At 40.9% G+C, this 19,935-nt stretch overlaps 1 protein-coding gene across 4 annotated transcripts in view; it reads left to right on the top strand.

Moving 5' to 3' along the window:
* LOC310696377 (rho GTPase-activating protein 7-like) overlaps positions 1-19,935 on the top strand; it is a 92,584-nt gene that overhangs the window by 55,438 nt on the left and 17,211 nt on the right. For 3 of the 4 annotated variants that reach the window (XM_083481844.1, XM_083481842.1, XM_083481843.1), the window contains exons 2-3: positions 17,024-17,095; positions 18,375-18,456. In XM_083481844.1, the coding sequence (XP_083337970.1) occupies positions 17,024-17,095; positions 18,375-18,456 (154 nt within the window). Of the gene's footprint in view, positions 1-9,470; positions 9,802-17,023; positions 17,096-18,374; positions 18,457-19,935 lie in introns of those variants that run through there. The other variant, XM_083481845.1, reaches the window with a different exon arrangement.

Below are 19,935 nucleotides of genomic sequence, written 5' to 3'. Positions count from 1 at the left end.
CAGCTCTCTCCTCGCAACTGCCATTCAGCTGCATACCTCTAACAGTGGATGTAGAATATAGCTGCATAAATGCTTTTGGGGTGCAAATAGGCCTTTATTTTGTCATCTCTACCTAGTATGTTATTTTACCTATCCATGTATCTATTGCAGCTTCTTTCTTTAGTGTAACTTTCAGTTCTGCCAAGAATAATTTTCTTGTTTGTTCCCTTATGTAGATTAAATGTCCAAAAACTGTTGAAGATTTTTAAAAGGTGTGGTGGACTTGCATAGCTTCTAAGTGTCTCCTACTGTAATGTAATGGAGAAGTTATCACAGCCTAGATCAGGCTCTCCCTAGGTTGGCATGTTCCATAGGATGCTGAGAATGCCCCTTAGGCGCTGATGTGGGTGGGAGAGAGACTATATTGTGTTCTTGCATAATTTCTGTTCTGTTAGGATACATAATGAGGCAAAGACCAAAGTGCTTATGAGTCCTAGCTATTTTGTTACTGGATTTCTGTAGTTGCTCATCAACACATGCTCCCTACAAGCTTGCCAGACAAAACAAAAAACAATATGATACAGATGCCTTGTTGAGAGGTGAACAGCGTGAAGTAGATGCATCTAATGCTAAACTGGGAATTACAGTCAAACCTCTTCTTACATCCGCCTCCGCTCGTGTCCATTTCACCCAATGTCCGCAGCAAACCCGGAAGTAACTGGCAGGTTTGCCACTGTTCACGCATGCACAGGAGCGGTGATCGCCGTTCGCACATGCGCAGAAGCGGGCAATCACCACCTGCGCCTGCGCACAACAGCGCCTCTCCCAGCGACCCATTTCGACTTCTGGACTGCCTCCAGAACAGATTGTGGTCATGAGTAGAGGTTCCACTGTATGTATTTACAATGGAGTTCACTGAATAGATAAGAGCCCAGAACATAAAGCTAGGCACACTTTAAAAAATGTTGCTACCTAGACTGTGCGCCACCCCCAATCTCTACCAAGCAGTAGCAAGATCCCAGGGGGTCCAGGTGCTCACCCAGAGTTGTGTTTCCATTGGGAAATCAGGACAAAGTGGAGACTAGTATCTTTAAGAAATAAGGTTTATTGTACACATATTTGCACCTGGTCTACTTTGGAGTTTGGAGCATTGCATGTTAATAGGGTCTTGTTTTCCACAGCAGTGCAACATTAGAGTCCAAGGCATCCTGCATACCCTCTCTATGCATCTGTCCCAGCCTGCGCAAGAGGATTCTGCCCTTCACAGCAGCTTATGGAGTTCTGCCCACTTCCTTTCTTCTTCCTAAGTACTCCTGCTCCAAGCAGCAGCTCCCCATCTGTCTGCTTGCCCACCTTATCCAGACCTCTGATTTTAAAAGGACAGTATTTTTCTAATGTGACATCACATCCTCCCCATCACCTTGGCAGCTTCCTGTCCTCACCAGCAGAGCTTCCTACCTGGTTGATGGATTCAATCAACCAGGTTATTGTGCTTCTGTCCCAGCTGTCCCAGTTTGGTTAATGACTTGTTTCCAGCACCTTTTTTCATTCTTCAGGACTTCTATCTCAGGTGAGGCCCTGGCCTGGCATCTTCCCTTTAGTACTCCAAATATTATCTAAATTCTATCATTTATTAATTTCTACAATTCACCAACTCTAGCAGTTATAAACTTTGCTTTGCGTCCACAATTATAGCCCAAGCAGTTCCTTTGAATATTCATGGTAAGGGAGAGCAAGCAGGGTTTCTGGTGGCGGCATGATTACATAGGGAATAGTCTAGTGATATCAGAGTTCAAATATGTAGAGGGTGGGAGGGGGTTGGCTCCAAATGACTCCAGTTGTTGGAACAGTGCCGGTCTTGCATTGCTAGTGTAGTTTTCTGGAATGTGTGTACTCTACAAGTTGCTTTCCTCTGAAGTATAGGATATTAGAGTTCGGGGCAGTTATCTTAAAAAAAAGAGGGGGGGGATTAAAGGAAGAAAATACCTGAAAGGAAGAATAATTGATCCCAGGGATATACCTGTGCCATTTTGGAAAAGAAGAGGGACCCAGTTTTCTGAAACATTAGTGATCCAATATTATTTTAAAATGTGTACCCTGACAAACATGGCTCATGGAGTCCTTGATGCACCCAGTGCACAATTATTACACCCACCTGACTTCTCTGAATGTTGAAAAGTTTACAGGCTGCAACAGAGTTAGTGTCCTTTTGGAAGGAGGTCACTGGAGGCTTATAGCAATTGGCACTATCTGAGTTGATTTACTAAATATTCAGGTTGGACTACATATGGGGAATCTGTGGCCCTCCAGCCCCCAGCCAGCATGACCAATGGTCAGGTACAATAGGAGTTGTAGTCCAAGAATATATGGAGGGCTACTGGTTCCCCATTAAATACTTCAGTAGCCAAAGTCTACTGTCCCACATATTATCCCCATAAAGTGATGGGCCCCGAAATGTTTACAGAACACAAAGCTCAGTTCTCCATTTGCAATTTGTCCGCAAGCACATATGCTGCTACTTGAAAAGGAGAAAAAGCAGGTTTTAGTTTCAAGAAGAACCCAGCTGCCTACTCTGAACAATTGTGTCTGAAGTGGCTGGGTAGGGATTTCTAGGGCTTATGCATGTCCATCAGTTAACGGCTGCATCAGTATTGGGATTTTTTACAGTCTGCACCTGCACTGAGGGTGTTTTTAAAGATGTTTTTAATTGCCCTTTTATTGGTTTATTGCTTGTTTGCCACCTTGGGATCCTTTGGGACAGGCATCTCCAAACTTGACCCTCAAAATATTTTGGGACTACTATTCCCATCATCCCTTACCACTGGTCTTGTTAGCTAGGGATGGTGGGAGTTGTAGTCCCAACAAGTTTGGCCCTGCCTGCTTTGGGAGAAGGGTCAGGATAAAAGCATAAAAACATGATAGATAAAAAATAAAATTGCATTTTAATTCTACCTAGCCCTTAGTCTGATCTTCTTTTTAAATTGGACATGAAGCAAGCTAGGCAACCCAGCTTTGTCCCTTGGAGAAGACACAGTAAGCCAAAATCTGGCTTGGGAAAAGGAATGCATATTCTTCTTCAAAAAATAGTCTGGAGGTGGAGTCCAGGCTTGATTGTGTCAGCTGTAACATATCTGGCAGTTAGGATTGTCCCCATCTGCCCTACTTAGGACCTAAGAGATTATGTTATAATCTTTAAATAGTTTGGGAATTTTGTTTAAAGTGAGCTGCTTTGAGATGACTTGCAGGATAATTCATAACCAAATAAGGGTATATTTGTCCCCAAGATTGCTTCAATTTCGTAGATACTCCATGTATTGTGGAGAATCCCTAAACTAGACTGCATTTCGAGATCCCAGGTGTATATGATTACATCTGTATTACTTCAGTTTAGCAAATAACTAGAATTGGCAGTTTAAAAGCTAGGTTGAAATTAGTCCCACCTTTGTCACTAAACTGTACAGAATCTGAAATACTAAGCAGTTGAGAAAAAGTTTTGGAGACGCCAGTCGTTTATACGAAACAATTATACAAACAAAAAGCAACAATGTTAACATATTTTGTCTTCTGTTTCAAGTCAGCTTAGCAAATATTTGAGAAATGAGCAAACTCATAATTATTAACTAATTAACTATTAACTAATTATTAAAATCTTAACTAATAACTATAACCTTTCAGTTTTCCCTGTGTTCCTCTGCCTTTTCTTAGCAAGATCTCGAGGTGTGTTTCAAATTCTACTCGAGGAAATTACAATTTAGCTAATACCTTATCGCTCTCCTTTTCTGTGACTGGCTAATCACTTTGACATAGCTGGTCCTTTTAAAGACTATTCTGGTGTGCATAACTTCAGGTAGCATTGTGCTATATGAATCATGGGGCTTGGAAAGCAAAGCAAGTAAAGGGAAAACTTGAAGCAAGTCTAATCTGGTTGCTGAATGGATCAGATAAATACGGGGCTGTTGTTTGTTGAGGCTTTGCCATCTGTGCTGCGAGCAAACGCTTGAAAAACTTGCACCTTGTAGCATCTGTGTGGGTAGGTGCATTGCCAGTCCTATTTTGGTAGGTAGGAATCTCTCTACGGGACAGTTTATATATTTGACAAATCCCACTTTATGTTAAATATAATCTAAAAGAGAATAAACATTTGGTATAAATACAGTGGTACCTCAGGTTAAATACTTAATTCGTTCTGGAGGTCCGTTCTTAACCTGAAACTGTTCTTAACCTGAAGCACTACTTTAGTTATAGGGTCTCCTGCTGTCGCCGCACCACTGGAGCATGATTTCTGTTCTCATCCTGAAGCAAAGTTCTTAACCCGAGGTAATATTTCTGGGTTAGCGGAGTCTGTAACCTGAAGCGTATGTAACCTGAAGCGTATGTAACCCGAGGTACCACTGTATACAGTGTGTGCTTAAATCACATTTGTGCTCTTTTCCTCAAATCTGAAGGGAGCTAGGCAACATGCTGTTCACCAAATACTATAGACTACAACTCCCATCAGCCCCAGTCAGCATGAGAAGTGGGCTGGGATGATGGGAACCGTAGTTCACAACCTCTGGAGGGCCCCCATGTTGGCTTCCCTTGGGACAACTACTGTCATTTTAAAATAGACTTAAATGCATAGCATTAAAAATGCTTCATAAAAGCGAGTGACTTCCAGCACAACAGTTCTGCATCCCTCAGCCTAATTTTATAGGAATTCCGCTGGTAAGAGATCATCTGAATTAGGGCTGTCATACGTCTGGATCTTCCCAGAAATTACCGTGATTTCAAAGGTGGAATTGATTTAGGGGGGGAATTTCCAAAAGGTGGTGCTTTGTCCTTGATTTTAGGCAAGTCAAGTCAACAGTTTCAGTGGTTTCTCCCTAAAACATAACAACAACTCAACAACTTTCAGGGTGTCCTGGTTTTTACTTTTTTAAATATGGCAACCCTATCTGAATATATGTTTTTGGATTCTAGTTGTGAACATCCCGCACCCACCCACAACTCCTCTTACAGCAATGAATGATAGGAAATCCTTGAAATGCATCCTGACAGTTGAGCAATCCTAAATGCTGAAGTTTGCTGCTGATGAAACCACAAACTATTTTTGTCTAGACTAAATCCATATAAAAAATATAAAAAAAATATTATTAATCCCAGCTAGCCAGTTAAATTAGGACACCTGATTACAACACAATGGGGACTTGAAGTAATGCTGGTAATCTTTATGTTTCTTTCCCCACCCCTTAACTCTGTATTTAGGCATCTTCCTTTTAAAAGTGAGAGAGCCTTGGACCTGTACAGAGATACCATATATGCTCTTAAGAGATCACACTCTTTGAACTATTGAGTGCCTGTGAACATTTTGTTGATTTATTTATCCCACAATTTATAAGCTTCCTTTGAAACTAGTGCACTCAAAGCAGATTACAAAGTAAACTAAAATTAAAACAACCTCCACAGTATGATCTTACAAATTCCAGTGTGATCATACAAATAAAACAAATGGCATAACAACAGTAATTTAAAATGTAGTAATACTAATAATAATAATAATAATAGGCACTAATTAAGTACATAAGAAGTGTCTTGTTGGATCAGACCAAAGGCCTACCAGGCTCAGCAACCTTTTCTCCCAGTAGCCAACCAGATGCCTTTAGGAAACCCGTCAGGAAGACCTGAGTGCAATCCTTTCCTGGCAACTGGTATTTGGAGGGTAGAACATAACCAAAATGGCTAGTACCCACCCATAGCCTTATTGTCCATGAATTTGTCTAATTCCTTTTATAAAACCACCCAAAATTTGTGTTGTTATTTATTCCTGTATCTGCCTATGAAAAGGCTGTCATGTCTGAGCATGTTAAGGCAGCACTGGGAAAACACATTACTTCTCACTCCCAGCCATTTTGTAATTGGGAACCAGCAGATTGTCTGATTCTTCCTGTCCCCACCCTTGACCCCAAGGTGTTGCAATCCCTTAGTGAATGTGCAGTCTTGTTTGCAGAGTGTTTTATGTAAATGCATCTAAATGAAGTGTGAATAGGATATGCATATCTATCACACAGGTACAATTGCTTGGGATCTGGCCTTTCTGACTCTTTGAAGTTTACATTCAGTGGCAAACTTGAGATTATTATAGATAATATGTGAAAGCTATGAGGGTTTTACTTGGTGAGCCAGATAAGAAATCCACACATTTCTCTAAAGACATATTTTTAATAGAAAAAGGGTGACCTGTAGGTGGATTTTTATGATTAGAGTTAAGCATAGGACATTCATAGGAACAGATAATGGTTTTCACACACACACACACACACACACCTCAATTTTCCACATGTAGCTCCTGGCAAAACATAGATGCAAAATAACACGCTAACCTTACATAATGTAGAATAAGATACTTGATCATATCCCGGAATTGTGTCTGTATTTTTGTAAGTCAGCTCACTGATACAGGAAGTTGAAGTTTTTCAAACACAGCTGAGATCATATGGAAGCTAATTGCATTATGCAAAACAGCCTCTGACAATTAATTTTCAGTGGGTGTAAATAGAATCATTTGGAGAACTGCCAAACAGCTAGTGCATGCAAGCCCTTAACGGCAGGCTGAAATAAGTGAAATTTAATTTGTAAGTAAATTCCATTACGCTTAAGTGGCTAAACAACTGTCTAAAAAGCTATACACCATTATGCAGTTTGTTTGCATACAAACTGGTATTTACAGGCAATCATGGCAATATCTCACTCTTAAAAAAGGGTTGTATGACGGAAGATTTGGTGTAACATTGGCTTGTGTTCTCATAGGGACGGCTTGCATGCTGGGTGGGTTTATGTTTTGAACATTATGTTGAACTACCCACAGAGTATCTTTTACAACTTTAGATAAGCAGTGATTCTTTGAAGATGTGGGTGTTGTGGTATAAATGCTCACAAGTTTACACACCCACCCACACACATTTTTTTAATTTCTGTTTTTAATTTTCCTTTCATGTGTCATTTCATGCCCATCTTACTACTTGGGTGGAAGACTAACTAAACAATCCACTAGTCCAATGCAAGTGAATATTGTACTGTAGCCTTACTTTTAAATGTGGAATCTTAAAAGTGCTTCCTCTTGACTAGAGTCATCCAGAGCTTTAGCTATGAGGTTAAGATACCTCACCATTTCTGTGGTGTGTGTGTGTGTGTGTTTGTGTGTGTGTGTGTGTGTGTGTGTGTAAACTGCATTTAATTTCCTCTGCCCTACCTACTTAAGAAGAGTACATCTAGAATGTATGTAAAATAAGCACAGAGATAAGAAGTGCAATTTGTCTCTGGTCATATCTAAATGAATAGAATTTAATTACTTGATGAATTCAGCAATTTTATATTGGAGCCTTCCATTGAAATTCCTTTGTTCATGTAGCAGAGTGTTAAGACTGAAAACTTCTACTGATTTTTGAATACTCCCATTTCTGATATCATTTATGCCTATTGATTCTTTCCCATAAGGACTGGCCTTTTTTTACTTATTATGTAGAATGCAGAAGGAGATTTCTAACACATGACATATATCACATTGGAAGATAAGCAGGTGATGTTGTGGCTCTCATTATGATGTCCTGTAATAGTTTTGCCTGACGACATATGGATTTGTTGCAGGTACTGGTTCCTCTGTATGTGTTTGTTTTGTGGTCTTTTATTGCTGGTAAATAGCTATTTTGGATTAGTGGGCTGCAGTGACGTAGCGTGGGGGGTGCAGGTGGGGCCGGCCGCACCGGGCGCAACATCTGGGGGTTAGGGTTAGGGGGCGCAAATCCACGGGTTAGGGGGCGCAAATCCACGTGTTGGGGGCGCAAATTACTTGCCTTGCCCCGGGTGCTGACGCCACTGGTGGGCTGTAAGTGACCTATCACCTACAGCTTGTGAAAAGGAAGTGTCATTGTCCAGGTTAGACTGTAGGTCCTTAATGGTATGTTTGGCTAGTTTTAGCTGGGACCTATAGATGACAGGTGGTCATTTTTTTCTTCTGTACTAGACTGTTCCTAAGTATCAATGTTTCTTTGTTAATCTGTTGGTTTTTACTTAATTAGAAGGTTTTGTAACCTTAAGCTGCATACATACACCATACATTTAAAGCACATGGCTCCCCCCCCCCCCCAGCCTGGGAATTGTAGTTTGTTGCAGGTGTTAGAACTTGTACATCTGTGAGGGGTAAACTACAGTTCCCAGGATTCTTTGAGGAAAGTCATGTGTTTTAAATACATGTTTTATATGCAGCCTTAAGAAATGTACCTTCTGCCTCTGATGAATTAGACTCTGGGCCACAAAATATTAGTCTATAATCAACATGTTAGCCTTTAAGGTGCCATAAGACTCTTGTTGTTCTTGTGAATTCAGTTTCTTAACTGAAGCATAGGATAAATAAATGCTTGACCTGACAAACTGGTTTTAGGAAGCTTATTGAGTGAAAGGCTCTCTTGAGTAATAAAAAGAGCTTTGGAACTGTGGTGACCCAATACTTGATAAATTCCTAATCTAAATTCAATTCGTGTGCCGATAAGGAAACAAATTTCCAAACTTACATATGCCATTTTATGCAATTTTAGTCAAGCTGCTAACTAGGGATATCTCTGCAAATAGCTAAAAGACAGGCCATGGAATCTTACTCTTTAGAGGTTTTCAGAAAAGAACAGGGAAAGAACTTCCTCCCAACTGGCTACTGAAGGTCATAGGCAGAAGTCTTTCCAAGGCACAACAGCCCTGTTACCTGGAGGCAACAAGGTGAGAGGATGGGCTATGTGATTAAATCAGTGCTAAGAGTGTCCCTGTCCTCAGGCTCACAATCTAAAAATACACAATACACAGGAAGGAGGTATATGTATTATTATGGGTATGGTTGCAGGGAGCTGACGTTGCTAGTGGCACAGTTCACACCCAGTGGCTACCTTGCTGATGCAAAATTACTATGCCAAAATCTTTGCTTCAGGTAGCACAGCACCTTTTCTCTATTCAGGAATGGTACTGGTTGCTTAATGTAAGGCTGGGTTTCCCTTTGTTGTGGAAAGCTACTCCCATCCTCCCTGAGCTGGCTGAGGTGGTTGAGAGTTCTGTATCCCTGCTGCCCATCCTGGCTGCCCTGACCTCCCTCCCTGTGTTAGTGGCTGGGTCCCCCACCAAACTCAAAAATAGAACAGGGCAGTCAGCTATTCATTGACAAGGGGAAGAGGTTTCTGGTTGGCCACCCTGAGACTGCTGGACTAGGTGGGTCATGGGCCTCATCCAGCAAGCTGTTGTGGAAGCTTCTTATTGCCCAAAGATGGAACAGAAAGGGGGCATCCTTATGTCTTTTCACACCCACCCACCCTGTATTTTCATGCAGAAAATTAAATCCTGGTGTTCCTCACACACCTCGAGGCACTGATATAGATAAGCTCCTCAGGCCCTCCTGGCACGTCGCTGTCAGTCACGTCCACAACAGCGACTGTGCCTACTTATTGTCCGCCCAGCCCAGCCCAGCCCCTCGCTCGAGGAGAGGAAGTCGCCAGGTGCCTGCGAGGCTGAGGCAGCCGCCTCCTTCCCTCAGCGCTTCGCCGGCCGCCCAGAGAAGTTGGCGGGGTGGGTGGAGCCGGGGTGGAGGCAGCAGCTCCTGGCTCCATTCGCCTCAGTAGTGCCGGCGGGCGCGTCGTCTCTCTTGCGCAGCGGCGGGGCGGGATCTGTGCCTTCGGCGAGCCCTTCACAGCCTCTGTCACGCTCCCGGCTCCCGCTCTGGTTTCCTTCGGCGGCGATGAATTGAGCTGGAGACTGAAGCTGCTTCATTTTCGCTCAGCGCTCAGGACCGAGGCGGGATGATCCTCACGCGTAAGTGGCTTCGCCTGGGGGAAGTTCTGGCGGCGAGCGAGGCGCCTTCAAACGGAGAGCGGGAGCTTGGGGAGACACAGGAGCCGCAAGCGCCACGCAACAGGGAGGGGGTTGTTTCTCGGGAAGGGGCTGCGGGTTTTGCCCGCGAAGGACGAGAGGTTTTCCCAGACTCGATGAGGATTTTGTGCCTGGGTCGGGTAGTTGCCGAGCTTGGCTTTTCGCTTGGGGTTGGCTGGGTTATTTGAAGGGGTTGAACGAACAGGTTTGTTTGCGCGCATGTTGAACACAAACGCGACCCCTTTTTTGCAGCGGGGCGGGGTAAGATACTAGTTTCAGTAAATATAACGCACATTGACTGCAGAACGTGTACTAGGAAAGATGTATGCCGTTAATAGTGTTGCGAAATACGAACTTACTCGAGGAAGGGCATGGTGATGCGGCAGAGATTGTGCCTCGCCATAAAACAAATCCATCGTCTGCGCCCCGTTTTGTCACGTGTGGAAGCTGGCAGAAGCTAGCTAGCTATCTTTCCTGGAGCGAAGCTTTTTGAGTGGGTGAGAGCGTTTTCTACTTAAGAACAATAATACTAATCTGCCACTGTTGGGCTTCTAAACAGCCCTAACTCAGCTCTGAAGAATGTAGGTCAGCAGTGGTGGAACATTTAAGGTTAGTTCTCTTTTTTGCAATCCAGACAGTTGGCAAAGGATCCATGGAACTGATTTAAATCTGAATCTTCACTCTCACATAACTATCTCATAAAACCTACGTGAGGGATGTTCCCACTCCATAGAGACAGAAGTGATGCTAACAAGTTCCCAGTCAGCACCTTTGATATTAGCAGAATGAAGTGCTGCAAACTGCAATTTTGTACATGGAGGGTGAGACTGAAGAGAAGACCTCCTATTCTAGACCATATAGTCTGGTACCCTCTATCTCAGTGGTTCCCAGTTAGGTGTCCAGGGACCCCTGGGAGTCTGCAGAATACACTTAGGGGGTCTGTGGCCCCATCCCTTGCCTCCCCCAACTATTTTTTTGCCATTTTTGCATGGTAATATCACAAGTTTTATGGTATGTTTTAGCACTGTGCGTTTTTTAAATATATTGGCCAAAATTGGTTTCAAAATCACACCGCAATAATGATTTTGACCCAGCAATACATCACTCATTGCGTGAGGAAGAGCAGGGGCAGCCAATTTCAAGGCACTGATTGCCACCACTTCGTCTCCTCCCCCCACCCATCCAATCTCCACGGCTGTTCCTTCCCTCATCCCCATGCCTGATCTCCAATTTCAGACATTGCGATATATCAGAATATCACAATGTTTAGCTGCTGATATATCATGATGTTGAAAACCAGATATCGCTCAGCCGTAGTCTGATTTTTAGCATACCTAAAATCTTTTGCTTATTAGGGGCAACCCAACATTTTGTTAAAAAAATTGCTTCGCAGAAGTAGCTACCATAGTTATCAAAATTTTCAAAAGTAGAGGGTCCGTGGCTTGGCTTTTGAACAATAGGGGGTCCTCAGTAATTAGCAAATTGGGAACCACTGCTCTATCTGAACAGATGACTTCTTAGTTGTGCAGTACTTGCAAAATACTTTTCAATTTTACCTTACTATTCTGATACGGTAGGCACCTTGTGAATTGGAGCTCACCAACACCACTAATGACAATGGTGGATGGGAAAGTGACTTGTACTTAACAGTATGGTCATGTGTATGCCAGATTTTGAGCCATACCTTTTTCTCGACACTTTTGTGGAACAGCATAAATGCTCAAGCATGTCCAGGAGGAAACTTGCTGCTGCTTCTCTCCTCCCGGCCACTGCTGTGTATCCAGAGCTAAGCCATGGTTTGGGTAAGTGAACCTGAGCTTGTGTTTTGCCTCACCCAAACAAACCTCAAGTGAGAAACCAAGCACAAACCTTGATTACAACTTATGGTTTGCTATGGCTTCCATGAGACTGGGTCTGAACAGAACACTAAGACAAACCATAACTATCTTATGGGTAGCAACAAGGCCAGGGGAGGAGCAGAGTGGCAGCAATTTTCTCCCTTAGTACCCACACACTTGCCCCTTCTAAGTCCTAGTTTGGCTTAGCATTAAATTTGAACCAGACCATTCTATGATAGTCTGAGCATAGATTTAAATGAAGAAATTCTTCATTAAGGCATGATGTGGCATCCAAAGGATAGTTGGTTTAGGTTCATTCAACTTTATTATGATTTTCATAGAGACATATATGCAATAAAATAAAAGAAGCTTATCTGTCTGAGAACAGTATGTGAAAACATTTATTTTTGGGAATAGGTGCTTTATTGGAAGTACTAATAAAATTAATATGCAGCATTTCCTTGCATTACTGTTAACTCCCCAGCTGCAGACACAGCCAAGAACAAGAATGATACAACAGAAGGCTGCACAAAGGGTCTTGTTAGAACAGTTGCTGATGGGATAGACTCTGGTTCTATAGGTAATGTGCATTTCAATGTGTGACATCTGGCTGCTGCAGCTGTCAGGCAGATAGATCCCATGCATATTGACTGGTTCTGGAGCAGATGGAGGGCGTTGGAAGAAGAACAATAGAGTTAAGTTTCCAAGAGCAGGAGGAGTAGGAGGCAAAACATTAGTTTAGTTCTGGGGCAGTTTGCTTTTTATTCTTCAGAACTAGCAAACACAATGTTTTGTTTCGTTTTTAATTGTGTTAGGCTTTTCGTTTGCACAATGACATTAGTATGCAAAAGCGAACACCTACAAGTATTGGTACAAATAGCAATCGGAGCAAAACTATCTTAATGTATTTTTTTCAAAGCTGGGAATCTTATTCCAATGGTAAAACATAGGATTTTAGTGCCAGTTCTATATAAAATGTTTAGATTATTGAAATGTGGTGTTGTACATGCAGCTACCTGTAAAACTCTATGGAAGATTCAGTTAGTCCAAAATAGGGCTGCAAGGTTGTTAACTGGGATTGGACTTCTACCTTTGGTTATTGCTTTTAGCCAGGTTACTTCCCATATGTTCCTTCCTGGACCTTGAGGTGATTATTAGTAACCTTCTCCCAGGTGTCACTGCCAAGTGAGGTCCCTTAAGTGACTATGAGTCAGAAGGGCCTTCTCTGTGACCACCCTGGTTGTGAAATGCTTATCCCCAATGAGGCTTCTCTGAGGCCCGCTTTGTATTTATTTTGGCACTAGGCAAAAACATTTATTTCCCAAGCTTTTAATGGGTAGTTTAGGACCTTTTTAAAGTTTTGAGGTCATGACTAATTTGCCATGATCTGTGGTGTGTTTGTATTTTTATTGTAATTGTATTTTAATTTAGCTAGATCTAGACTTTGAATGGAAAGGCTTATGATCTAGTAGAAGAAGCCTGCTGATGGAATGGAGAGTGAAACAACATTTGTTTACTCCCCCCCCCCTTTACAGCCTTTATGCCCCACTGAAAATATGCTCTGTAGGGGTTGGGGGATTCTATGCAATAGCATGAGAGGTGGCACTGGGGCTAATAGGAGGAAGTGGGATTCAATGAAAATACTCCCATCACTGTTTTCTCCTGGCAGGAGCATCCTGAGCAGAACTCCACCAGGTGATGCTGCTACCAGTGCCCACAAACTTTGGAGCCAAACCCTTTTGCTTACATATTGTGTTAACAGTTTTTATGCACACCAGACACAGAGGAGCATAGAAATACCACAAGCAAATTCTATACTTTGGATTGGAATTAACATTCAGTTGAGATGCCAGTATCATTTTCATGTAAATGCAATAATCAAGACGTAAAGCAACAAAGAACAGTAGAAGAGAAACATTCTGCTTTTGGGACATGTATGGGCATTTTGAAATCTTAATATGCAACTAAATGTTTGAGATTTACTCAGCTCTTTCAGGTCTCCACTACCCCACGACATGGGAAGCTGGAAATGGTGGTTGTGCATCAGATATGATTGTTGTTAAATTCAAACATAGTTTATGCATATAATTGGTTCTCATTTGCATCTAAGCTTAAAAACTGTGTATAAGATATAAAGCTGAAAGAGGTGGCCAGGTGATGAACTTAAATCAGATGTCAGTATAATGGCATTTCCTTCTCTAACCACCAAAGATAGTTAAAAATGAATTACTTAGTGTTTGTATATATGTTTACTGTCAACTAGACATTTTTATATTCTGTAGCTTTAAACAAGGGTCTTTTAGAAGTAAGTACCAGTTTAGATTGTTGAAATGAAATACTTGGAATATTAGTTTTTATGTTTTTATTTTTAAAAAAGTTTTCAATAATAGAGCATTGTAACAAAGCACAAATATCAAAAGTAACCAATGCTCAAATATGTTAGACAATGGTAAAGGACAGGCATTATTCCTACTTGCATTTCTGTAAAATAAAGTTTGATTTTCATTCTTCTGGCTTCTACGTGATTACTTTCTGCTTGTGTGTTTAATGTATTTTCACAGTAATCATAATGATGCATGCAATTAGAAGTGGATATGCTATTGAAATAACTGGAATGGGAGCATGCTAGATTATGTTAATCAGTTTTGCATTAGTTTGCTTCATACCTAAGGGGAAGCTGGCTTAATTTTCTTCAGTGATAGTTGTAAATGTTGCTTAAGGAAGATTTGGTATCTTTGCCTCAGCACAGAAGAAAATTAATAGCACATTCTTCCTGTTTTCTCAGGCACAGACTGATCTGACCTGGTAGCATCCTTTTTAAAGTATTTGTCCTGTATAGCACTCAGAATGAAAAATTAACCAGAATTCATGTTTGTATGATTTCTCAAAAGGATCTAGCAGTGATAGTTTTATTAAGGAAGAACAATTCATTTTGAACTTCTGCTTGTTCTTTAATCTTTGAGTAATGAGGCCTGCAGGAAGTGGAAACATTCAACTGTTCAAATGTTTAGAAAGCCAGGAAATGTGTTACATACAAAGAGTAGGGGGTCATGTCAGAGCTGGCTCTGGAATCTTGCACTGTATGCCAGTGGTTCCATAAAATATATTTAAAGCCCTGTCATCTTTTTTTCCTTTAGCAAATGCCACTCAATGGAAACTAGAAAATAAAAAGACTGATACTGGAGCATTCTTTGAAAAGGCAGCCCTGGAATGAGATACACAAAAGAAGTTGCCCAATTCTTTTAAGTAGCTTTTCACAAAAAACAAACAAACCTAGGGCTTGCCACATATTTTTTTCTCTGTTGGTGGCATGTATGGGAAATATGACAGTCAACATGTCAATTTTTTTTATGAAAACAGACTCTGCTGACTGGCTGATTTAGGGTGTTCATGCCAAGTGAAATATCCCTGGTTCTTTATAAATTTCAGTATGTGTGGCATAGTGGTGCTCCATGTGGCTGGTCTCAAGCCTTCAGCCCCATGTTGATGTCCTGGAAGCGCAAAATTTTGAGCAGGGAAGCTTGTTCATTGAATACTTGGTACTCAGCTAGTCCCACGTAAAGCTCTTGCTTCTACATTCCACACATCTAAGGCTCCTGCCTTAGACTTAAAATCATTTTTGTAAAGGAAAGTTGTTCTCCATAATATTGTTTTGGAATTGCATATACCAATAAAAGTTGGTTAATCATCAATGTGAAACTAGGACATTATTATTATTATTATTATTATTATTATTATTACTGAAAATTTGTTTGACAAGAAACACAGCAAAACTTGTGAGACTCTGGAAATATTTTTTGATACTCTTTTCTCTAATACTTTGATACTCTGGAAATATTTTTTGATACTCTTTTCTCTAAGCTGATAACTTAATGATGACTATTTTGAGGAAAGGTACACTATAAATTAGTAATAATGCATTCCATCAGGAAAGCTTTGCCAGCTGGTGTGTGTGTGTGTAGGGATGCTTTTCAGCCAGCAGTGGACATATGAGGGCTGTAACATGAACTGGACTAAAGGGGAGAACAGCCTGCGGCCTTCCTAAACAAGAGACACAGTAACTTGCAATATTGGTTCACGTTGGAGACTGATGGCTTATGCTCTTCCAGAAGTATATTAAATATGTTTACATTTTTAAGGCATCTGGTGAATGTTCTGTAGTTCTGCAAAGTTGTGTTTTTCCTTTTTCCTGTGGGAATGTTATACTGTTAGCCACAGGATTTTTATTAATTGCCACAAAATAAGTCATTAGTTTTTAGTTCCTGACATCTGTTTTTGTGAACTAGATGCCAGGTGTTATAGATAGTGAGCTGTAAAACAAATAGTAAAATACTTTAGGAAATAGGTGGGCCATATGGAGCATGGTTGTTTCCTCAAAGCACCACAGAACACCTTCCAAGCCACCAGAGCGCCTAGTTGTACACTCTAAAGCAACAAGCATTTCTCGCCACACTGGAGGCATTAGCCTCATTAGTCTTGTTTTCAAACCATCATCATTTCTCAAATGCAGAAAGTGTGCCTCACAAATAATTTCTCAGTGTTTAGACAAAAGAATTGTTCTGACTATACAAAAGATGCATCTGAGCAGGAAAATCACTAGGGGCACTGAGTAAGTAAAGCTATTATACTCAATGCCACCAGCTTAGACACAACTGCATGTCAAAAGCATCTGTTGTATGCTTGGATACTCAGAATGAGATATGTGTATGAAGAGTACGCCGATCAGAAGGTCGGCGGTTTGAATCCCCGTGACGGGGTGAGCTCGGTCCCTGCTTCTGCCAACCTAGCAGTTCGAAAGCACGTCAAAGTGCAAATAGATAAATAGGTACCACTCTGGCAGGAAGGTAAACGGCATTTCCGTGAGCTGCTCTGGTTCTCCAGAAGTGGCTTAGTCATGCTGGCCACATGACCCGGAAGCTGTACGCCGGCTTCCTCGGCCAATAAAGCGAGATGAGCGCCGCAACCCCAGAGTCAGTCACGACTGGACCTAATGGTCAGGGGGGGTCCCTTTACCTTACTATTAAGAGTACAGGCAACCCCTGGTTTAGGCGAGTCCAAATGATGTATGTCAAACCCAGAAGTATCCCCAAAATGTCATAAAAACGGCATGAAAAGGGGCAGAGTAGACTCATGCACTCTGCCGACGCACCTGGGGATCTGGAACACAAAACAAGGATTGCCTGTAATATATTAAAAGGTAGGGAGGAAAGAAAACGGGTTGCTTTAAAGATAGTAGCATAGCTTAACAATGGTTTGTTGTTGTTTTTGCTCAGTATTGGAAAACAAAACTTAATTTGTGTTCTTTTTTGTTTTGTTTTTAATTGCAGAAATTGAGGCCAAAGAAGCCTGTGATTGGCTGAAAGCTGCTGGCTTCCCCCAATATGCTCAGATGTTTGAAGGTACTACTTCACCCATGGCGTTCTGAAATGCAGAATAATTGAAAAGTATTGGCAATATGTTCCTTCCCTTTATAAACAGACCCTCTTGTGGTCCAATATGCAGTCAGTTATAGGGAAACATCTAACCAATTCATGGCTGACAAGGCCATCAGTGGCTACTAGCCATGGTGGCTGTGTTCTACCCTCCATTGTCAGAGGCATTATGCCTCTGAATACCAGTTGCTGGGAATTGCAAGTGGGTTAAGGGCTGCTGTGCTGATGTCCAACTTGCAGGCTTCCCACAAGCAAACTGGTTGGCTTCTGAGAGAAGAAGATGCTGGGCCATTGGCTTGATCCAGCAGGCTTGTCTTATGCAAGCTTATTCAAGTTTATTTGTGTGCAGTGGGCAATTGGAACATAAAACATTTTATTATCTGCTAATTATGCTGTTTTAAATGTGCATTTTACATTTGACTTTCTTCTGTAATGTTTCCTTCTGGACTGTTTTATTTGATTTTTTAATGTAGGTTGTGAGATTTTTAAAAATCAAAATATAAAATGATCTAGAAATGAACTTAGTGATAGACTCTTGACAACGTTATGAGTCTGTTTTGCATTATCTGTTTGTTCCTATCTCTGAGTAGACAATGGAGATAGAGACTGAGCATCTAATAATCAGTGGCTATGTTTGTAGGTAACGCTAAGCATAATCACAGATTAGCATGAATGCTGGGGAGGAGATTGCACCTACTTTGCACCTCTCTGGTCACTTTAGCTCAGTGATGACTTAGCATGTTGTCTGAATCCAGGCATGTGGTTAAGCTCTCTCCTCCTTAACCACAAGCTGCAGCTGAGGTTGCTTCTTGTCTTAACAGCCATGTCTAGCTGAAAGGACAAGGTAGGCACAAAGTGTGTGCAAGGTCCTCTCTGGGAGCTAGTGCATTTCTGCTGTCTTGGTAAGCCATAGTTTGCTAGGCCGGTATTTATTTCCTTCATAGAAGATTTTGAACCTTTTTTGGTTAAAAATGAATCCTATCAGCTGGCAAGCTGATAGTGTGTTCATTTATAAATCTATGCTTTCTTCCTTGCAGAGATTGAGACCATTTTGAGTCTGGCAGCTGTCACTATAAAAAACCACTACTTGGGGAGTTTGTTTGTTGTTGTTGTTTTGTATTTTTATTAGAGATTTTCTTGATTTACAGAAGTGGGGGGTTTGTTTTCGAGCTGATTTAAGAACTTGTGAAATTAATCCTCCTCTCAAAAAAAATAATCATTTACCATTGTGAACTCTGTTTTGCAGATATGCAGTTTCCTATTGACATCAAAACTGTCAGAAAAGATCATGAGTTTTTAGACCAAGATGCAATAGAATCCCTATACAGGTAAACTTTGCTCTGAATTAAATGGATGTGTATTTAGATTGACAACCTGAGGCTTTAACTAAGTCAGTGGCTGTATCTTACTAGTTTCCTGTTTGGCTGTCTGAAGACAGGCACATTACTATATAATTATTAGAATATTTGTAAGTAGTAAGAACTGCTATATGGCTGTACAAGTCTTCGAAGGGCTTTTTCTTTTGAAAGCTAGGACAATTCCACACATACAGTGTTGCTGTCATGCTGTTGATTGCCTCCAAATCAACCTGGGTTTGCTCATGCATTATCCTCTAGACTGCCTAGGAATAGTCTTGTATCTTGTATGAACTGAAATAACAATTATTAATATTAATTTTATATACTACCTTTCATCTGAGTATCACAAGGCAGTTTACCATATAAAAACACAAAAATGCATAACATAGTAACAAATAGAAACAACAGCCCTCCACAGTGTAAAAGGCCATAGATGGTTTAATTAGCTTGGGGAAAGAAGAATGTTTTTGTTTTGTGACTAAAGATACTTCTGTTTTTGGATTGTTGGCTTTCTGAGAAAGTTAGTAGGTTATTTTAGAACGCTATTTTATATGTTATATTGCAATGGACCAACACTGACTCCACCTCACATCCCTTATCTACTGACTTCCTTTATTTTACCTACACTAAGGAAGATCCCTCTCCCCCTGAATTCTAACTTTTCAGGGTGCCTAATGTTTAGGAATAATCTGACCCAAACTACAGTGAATAAAAGTAGCAACATTTGCAAAATTATGAACCCTGGAATTATTCTCAGAAAGAGCTTTGGTAAGATGCTGCAGGCACAGAAGTGATGCTGACATTTTGCCAAAGCAGCTGTAGTAATATAGGTGCACTTTATAATTTATTTTTCTTTTTTTAAGGCAACAGTAGCTTTGCTAAATATATGACTCTTACCCACTCCAGGGGAGTACCGGAGTAATTGCTTAATTGCAAACAAATTGCACAACAATCTTTTTAAAAGCTGCTTAATTTCTCAACAGATTGCTTAAAGGCTTCATGTAACCCACACTAACACAATTTGGGCCTCCCTTTTAAATAGCTTCTCAAGATAAAAAGAACAAGTCTCTCTTCATAGAGTCAGGTCTGAACTGGCAAATTTTTATTCATTGATCTATTGTTGAGGCTTTTATCAACTTGTGCAAAAGTGGAAAGATAAGAAGGTGCCAGATGTTCGTAATTGGACTGCAAGAATTTGAGATTTATGAGTTACAGAAAAATAAAACTTTCTTGGAATTGAAACGAACCCCTGTATTTTTATTTTTTGGACTTCCGTTTATTCACTGCATAGAACAAAAGCACATCAGGAAATTTATATTATACCAGGCAATATGTATATATTAATAGTTTGCTTATATGTGCTCCCTAGAATTCAGCATGGAATAAATGATGTTGCCCACATTAACTTTTTTAGCCATTACTTGCTGAAAGAGGGACTTGTTTACCATT

Source organism: Podarcis liolepis (assembly GCF_965112155.1).
Source record: "Podarcis liolepis genome assembly, chromosome: 2".
NCBI classification, from domain to species: Eukaryota; Metazoa; Chordata; class Lepidosauria; order Squamata; family Lacertidae; genus Podarcis; species Podarcis liolepis.
This window is presented reverse-complemented; position numbering and strand designations above follow the sequence as displayed.